Source organism: Merops nubicus, unplaced genomic scaffold, assembly GCF_000691845.1.
Source record: "Merops nubicus isolate BGI_N331 unplaced genomic scaffold, ASM69184v1 scaffold12777, whole genome shotgun sequence".
In the NCBI taxonomy this organism is placed as follows: domain Eukaryota; kingdom Metazoa; phylum Chordata; class Aves; order Coraciiformes; family Meropidae; genus Merops; species Merops nubicus.
Genome location: NW_008619634.1, coordinates 4,427 through 10,609, shown reverse-complemented (window position 1 = coordinate 10,609; position 6,183 = coordinate 4,427). Strand labels below are relative to the sequence as shown.

Here is a 6,183-nt window from a genome sequence, read left to right as displayed (position 1 = left end):
GTACAGCTCAAAGAAAGATCACATTTCTAATTGGGAAACATTGTTCCAGTTCAGTAGTCAGCAGCCCAGGCCTGCAGGAGGCTCAGACACAGCCTCACTGGGCGTTGAGAGGCCACCCCTTGGAAGAAGCAACTCACAAACCCCCAGACACCTGCTGTGGTCCTGAGACACGCTTGGGCTTATTTGGGTCTAGTAGGTATTGATTGTCTTCAGCAAAAGAGAAGCCACCAGAGACTGAGGATGCCAGGACAGTCTCCACAGTCACCCTCAGAAGTGATCACTGACAAGTTCCAAGCACCATTCACAGGAGGAGACTTGCCTGGGCTCTTGATATGTTGGGTTTTGAATGAGCTCCTTTTTCCCCAGGCAGGCAGGCAGTCAGCAGGTGGAGGTGCGTTTCCTGTACTGCTGGATGAGGGGCACCAGGCACTCTGGGAGCCCTGTCTGCAGCAAAAAGGGGTGATCCAGAAGTTCTTGTGCCGTTGCTCTTTCTAGTGGATCCCGTGTCAACATCCTTTCCAAGAAGTCTCTGAGGACTGGGGAGGTCTGTGAAAAGGCAACCAAGTGAACCCCGAGAAGGAAGCAGGCAACACTCCGTGCAGCCACACCAGGCAGGTTTGGTTGGAAGGACCCTGCACATTCCAGCTCTGTGACCCTGCTGATTTGCACAGGCCTGTGGAGTGACACACCAGGCTCCTCCTGTCACAGCAGTAACACTGTCACTGCTAGGCACAGTGTGTACACAGGCTGTGCTCTTTTTAACAGGGAACAGCTCAAAAATCCAGCAGGATTCCTGCTACCCGAGGCACACCACTGGGTTGTTCAGCTTCTTTTACCAGCCACAGATTGTGGGAAAAGTCATCAGATAGGATTCCCAAATAGGTTTTGAGAGTCTGGAAACCTGCTGGTGCTGGTACAAGCAGCTGAGGGAGCTGCAGCTCAGTACACTGAAAGCTGAATGACCTCAGCAGCTTTGGCCTTTGGAAGCTGTGTAAAAGGCTGTTGAGGAGCCAGACCCAAGAACCACTTACAGGCACTGCACATCTCTCACTGGTGCTAATCACATTGACTTGGTGTTTATTTATTTTAATGCTGCTAATTACATCCACTTTAGACTGGGGGCATTCCTCCAGCCCTGGTTAACTCAGGAGCAGATCATGAGACACTGTTCACACTGAGATCCCATTTATTTCCTGAGTGCTTTGAAGGACCTCACTGGGTGCTGGAGGGAGAAGGCAGAGCACAGCCAAGTACAGCACTGGGGTCCATCCAGCCTTCACTGCTCTGTCAATAAATCTGCCAATGCTCTAGAAAAGCTGCAGAGATTATCCTGGCCTGTGGCCATTCAACCTGTTGCACCCAGTACTGCAGTAATTGAGCCCAGGGAGCCATTACCTGTCATCAGACTGGAGGGCTGGATCCAGATCTGGTGCTGAGCTCCACTCAGACAGCAGGGAGATGGGGGAGGACAGCCCTGGCCTGGCAACCCAGAGCTCTACTGGAAACCAGTTTGCTTCCCCAGACAAAGTGGAGCAGAGCAGGACTGTAAATGACTGTGGCTTTCACAGCCCATGGTCGGGTCACCTCACCCAGCAAGGGGTGTGACCCAGACCAGCAGAGGCTCCACACCACCTCAGAAGCACCAGCACTGGGTCCAGAATGTCACCTTGAAATTTCAGCCAGCATTGCAAAGAGGGAAGAGCAGCTGTTGCTGTTTGGGTGGCTGCTGGTAGTTCTGCAGCCTACTCTGCTAAATAATTCAGGGTTAGCAGCTGCAGATCCTCTGATTAATTGAAGGGCCCAGAGCTCAGAATGCTGCAGAAGCTATTTGATCTCCGAGGCCTGGACTGAAATGAAAGGAGGACTGCTCCAAGCAGTGACTAAAAGGTAATCACTGTGTTTTTTATGTCACTGCTATTTGTTATAAGAGCTGAGTTCATCTTCAAAGCAGCTGCAGCTTCTCCACGAGCTGCTGTCCATGCTGAGCTCTCCTGCTCTGCCTGTAATGTGCTCTCTGCAGTCCTAAAAGGCATGAAGCCAGAAACTCCCAAGAGCAAGGATCCTCCTGTTTACCTCCCTAGAAGATGTGCTACTCCACCAATATCAGCAAGATATCAACTGTTGGGGCCACCTGAAGTGGCTTTGATTTGTGTGATCAGGCTTTTGATTTGTGTGATCAGGTTTATGCCCAGGTGACCTCACACTATTGGGGCTATTTCCCAGAGCAGCCACTAGCTGTCAGCAGCAGCTTGCATCCACTGAGACCCCAGGGCCCAAGACGTTCCCCAGAAGACACGTCCTAGCAGGATCACTTTCAGAGCCAGCTTTACCAGGAGCAGCTGATATGGATGTTTCCCCATGATAACCATCAGGTTTACAAACGTTCCCCAGTGCACTCACCCTGTGGAAGTTTTTCAGTTTGGGAGGAGGACTGTCACGGAGCCTCTTCATTGCCTGCACTGGAGAATCACTAAAATAGGGGGGTTCTCCATCCACCATCTCTATCACCATGATCCCCAGAGACCAGATATCCACCTGTGGGAGACAACGTCACGTCGATCCACAGTTCAGAGCAACGGGTCCTTGCTTTGCTGCTTTCACCAGGACTCTGACACCCCACCCATGGCAAATGGTCCTGGGAGAGTGAAACATGAACCCCCTTGATGCGCTCGGCCGCCTCACCACAGCTTATCAAAGACAGCTTCCCACCTAGGACTGAGCCACGCCGCTGTTGCAACATGTGAAGGTCTGCAAGTAACTGCTTGTGCTAAACCTGGTTGGTTGGTAAACAAAACTAATCAGTCTGCTGCCATCTGCCCGTGATTTCACAGCTCCCATCTGCTCCTGCCCGCCTCTCCTCCCTCCGTTTATGGCACTGATGGGTTTGCTGATCCATATCGTGCCCAGGCTGCTCCTTGCACCATCAGTCCACAGGAGAGCAGGCACAGGCCTGTGCCAGGCTTCAGGAGGAGAGCAGAGTTTCACCTTGTTCCAGGAAGCAGAGCAACCTGTTTTTCTACTGTTTGAGGAAATATTGATATCATCGCAATCCAAGCTGTAGTCAGAGTTGTAGGTTTTAAATAGACTCCAGAGGCTCTTCCTAGAAAAGCCAATAGTTATTGCCCCGTGACCCTTCAGAAGATCATCTGCTCCCTCACCTCAGTAGTGTATGGTATCCTGGCAATGACTTCTGGAGCCATCCAGTAGGGAGTACCTACCAGGGACTTCCTTTTAGGTACATCCTTACTGATCTGAGCACAGAAGCCAAAATCTGAGAGTTTGACCTGTACAAAGAGAAAAGCAACCGACCTTAATAATTGTTAAGCAACACAGAGAGAACACCAAAGCCAAAGATGACAGAGGGTGTAAGAGGACGAGGTATGAACAAGAGCCTGTGAAGGGAAGGTGAGAAGGTGACAGACCAAGAGGGGACAGGCTCTGAGGAAACCTACCCTCCCATCCAGTGTCAGGAGGATGGAGTCACTCTTGATGTCTCGGTGAATGACCCCCTGAGAGTGAAGGTAGGACAGAGCCTGCAGCACCGACTCACACACTGTTGCAATTTGCTCCTCATTTAGCCTGAAATTAGAGACAGAAGAGTTTAACTGGACTGGACAGTTCCCATCACAGGTCCCCTTTAAAGGCACAGTGCAGTCCTGAAGCTGAACTGCAGAGACATATTTTGGTTCCCCATGGCCATTACTATCTCACTTCTGCTGTCCTTCTCAACTGTCTTTGGCTGTTGAAAACATTTTTGCCTTAGTGGTTGGCAAGTTTAAGTTTTCACAAGTCTAATGCAGAGAAACTGCATTTTAAATCCTGTCTCTAAATCAGATCTGCAAGATGCTGTTTCAAGCAATTCTGGTAGGCAAGACTGTCTCTCCATGCCAAGGTGCTGCAGGAACTGTCGAGGCAGCTTTTTTCTACAGCAAATACAGTAAATCCACTACTCACAAGGCTTCTTGTGCAATTTATCCAGACAGCATCTAAACACGTGATGTGATAGTGAGTACAGGGACAGAGGTTCCACACAGCCAGATACTTGGGATGCTCTTGTACCTTCCTAAAGGTAGCACAGATACAGGCAGGGCAGCTGCTCTGGGATATTCCATTCCCTGCTTTCTCTGTTAGCACACCAAGTATGAGCACCAAGAACCTTGTCTCTAGAAGCTCTTGCTGTTTGGAATACCACCCCAAGAGCCTCTGTGATCAAGTGTAAGTCAAAATGGTAGAAATGAGAATGCTCTCCTGGAACTGGGGACAGCAACAGCACTCTCTGCACGCTTACACTGAGCAGGGCTAGAAGCTGAGCATTTCAAAGAACAGCTGAAGCACCCACTTTGAGGACTTTTGATTCTCAGCCTGTCTCTTGTAGTTATTTCAAACAACTCTCAGCTGAGGGCGTGGAAATGATTCCTCCTCAAATCCAGGTCTACCCCTAAGACTGAGGAGAGGAGAGCTCTGGGGAGGCAGAACTCTGCAGAGTGTGCCAGCACCTTCAAAATACATCTGAGACTGTGGGACTTGCCCAGCACAGCCAGAGCCTCTCTGGAGACAGCTCCTGGCACTTCCCAGCACACGAGCTGTTAAGGAAAGCTGACCTGCTCCTGAGCTCTGCAGTTCCAGAAGACAACAAGAGGTGTGCTTCCAGCTTGTCACGTAGGGACGCTGAAACTTTCAGTCAAGTGACTGCAGAGTGTCAAAGAGATTGCTAGTCGCCCACCCCCCCCCCCAGCCTCTCTGGAGACAGCTCCTGGCACTTCCCAGCACACGAGCTGTTAAGGAAAGCTGACCTGCTCCTGAGCTCTGCAGTTCCAGAAGACAACAAGAGGTGTGCTTCCAGCTTGTCAGGTAGGGACGCTGGTTTCAGTCAAGTGACTGCAGAGTGTCAAAGAGATTGCTAGAGGATTACCTCACTCCTGGAGATGCAAATCAGTTATCACCTCCTGCAAATGTTTAGTGAGTGGAACGAGGGGATTTTCACCCCTGTGAAAAAGTGATGCAGCTCACAGCTTACTTTTGCTAACTGTTCTGGTTATAACTGATCCCATTTCCACTGTGTGGAAAAACAAGTGTGCATTAAAGGCTTCAGAGAAAGGCTTTGTGAAAAAACTCACAGCTAGGCTGAGGTCCCACAATGGAATCCAGTCTCACTGGGGTCCATAAACGTCACAGACCCTTCATAAGCCTCTTCAGGATATGATTCTTTTTTAACCTGTAGTTCCATTGGTTCTAACACCAGCTAAGAGCTACAGGGGTTTCACCAGCTCTGCAATGCCACAGCTCAGCACTCGTCAGGATTCAGTGTTCTTCTTCCTGTCCAGGAGACTGGACATGACCTACAGTGAAACCTTGGTCCTCAGACCCCAAGATCTGCCTCTGAACTGAGTGCTGGAGGGCCTGGCCAGCTAAGTGTCTCAAAGACACTCCTTACCAGTGGAGGTATGGAGGCTACAGAGACCAACGGGCTGTTTTATGGCTCCCAAACACATCACAGAAGTGCTTCCAAAGCAGAGAACCCAACAGAGAAAGATACACGCCTGAAATCCACCACAGGATCAGTAAAGGCTCGTCAAAGCACTTCACTGATTTTTAAAATGTAAATTCAATTAGTGTTAGCGATACTACCTAATTGTTATCCAATTAAGATTCTGAATCTCCAGAAAAGGAGAGCTCACCCTACAGGCTTCCTTGGTCAGTCTTTTCATTGGAACTCCCTGCAGCTGCTTAGAGCCCTGCAGGACTCCTTGGAAAGTGCCCCAGGGTCATGGATAAACATGATCATCATAACTGCATCCCCAGAGCACCTTGGGAGTGGGACTCCAGAGGCCATTTGAGAACAACTTCTTTGCCCTCCAGAAATTCTTTGGGCATTAATGAAGTGGTGTGGATAAGAAAACAGATTTAGGAGAGTGTCCAGTAGTTGCTATCTTTAGGCAATGGAATTTGGGAAGGAGTCCAGGTGTCAAGGCTCTGCTGCACTTCTCCGGAGGAGTTAGCCACAAATTCAACCTCACTAAGGTTGCACCACTGAAAACTATTTCTGCACTCTCTTTAATTCTTATTCATTGTGATTCCTGGCCAGAATTCAACAGTTATAGTAAACAATACTTTTTATGAGTACTGTGCTTTACAGGGAAGGTCAAGTAGACAAGGTCCCTTCTACACCAGAAGTATTATCAC

The 6,183-nt window shown here is 49.5% G+C and overlaps 1 protein-coding gene across 1 annotated transcript in view; it reads right to left on the bottom strand.

Annotated features, from left to right (window-relative positions):
- Positions 1-378: 378 nt before the first annotated feature.
- LOC103776356 (serine/threonine-protein kinase PAK 6-like) overlaps positions 379-6,183 on the bottom strand; it is a gene marked incomplete at its 5' end in the record, with an annotated part of 6,799 nt that continues 994 nt past the window's right edge. The window contains 4 exons of the mRNA XM_008943864.1: positions 379-546; positions 2,401-2,535; positions 3,159-3,284; positions 3,453-3,579. Of these exons, the coding sequence (XP_008942112.1) occupies positions 379-546; positions 2,401-2,535; positions 3,159-3,284; positions 3,453-3,579 (556 nt within the window). The remainder of the gene's footprint in view (positions 547-2,400; positions 2,536-3,158; positions 3,285-3,452; positions 3,580-6,183) is intronic.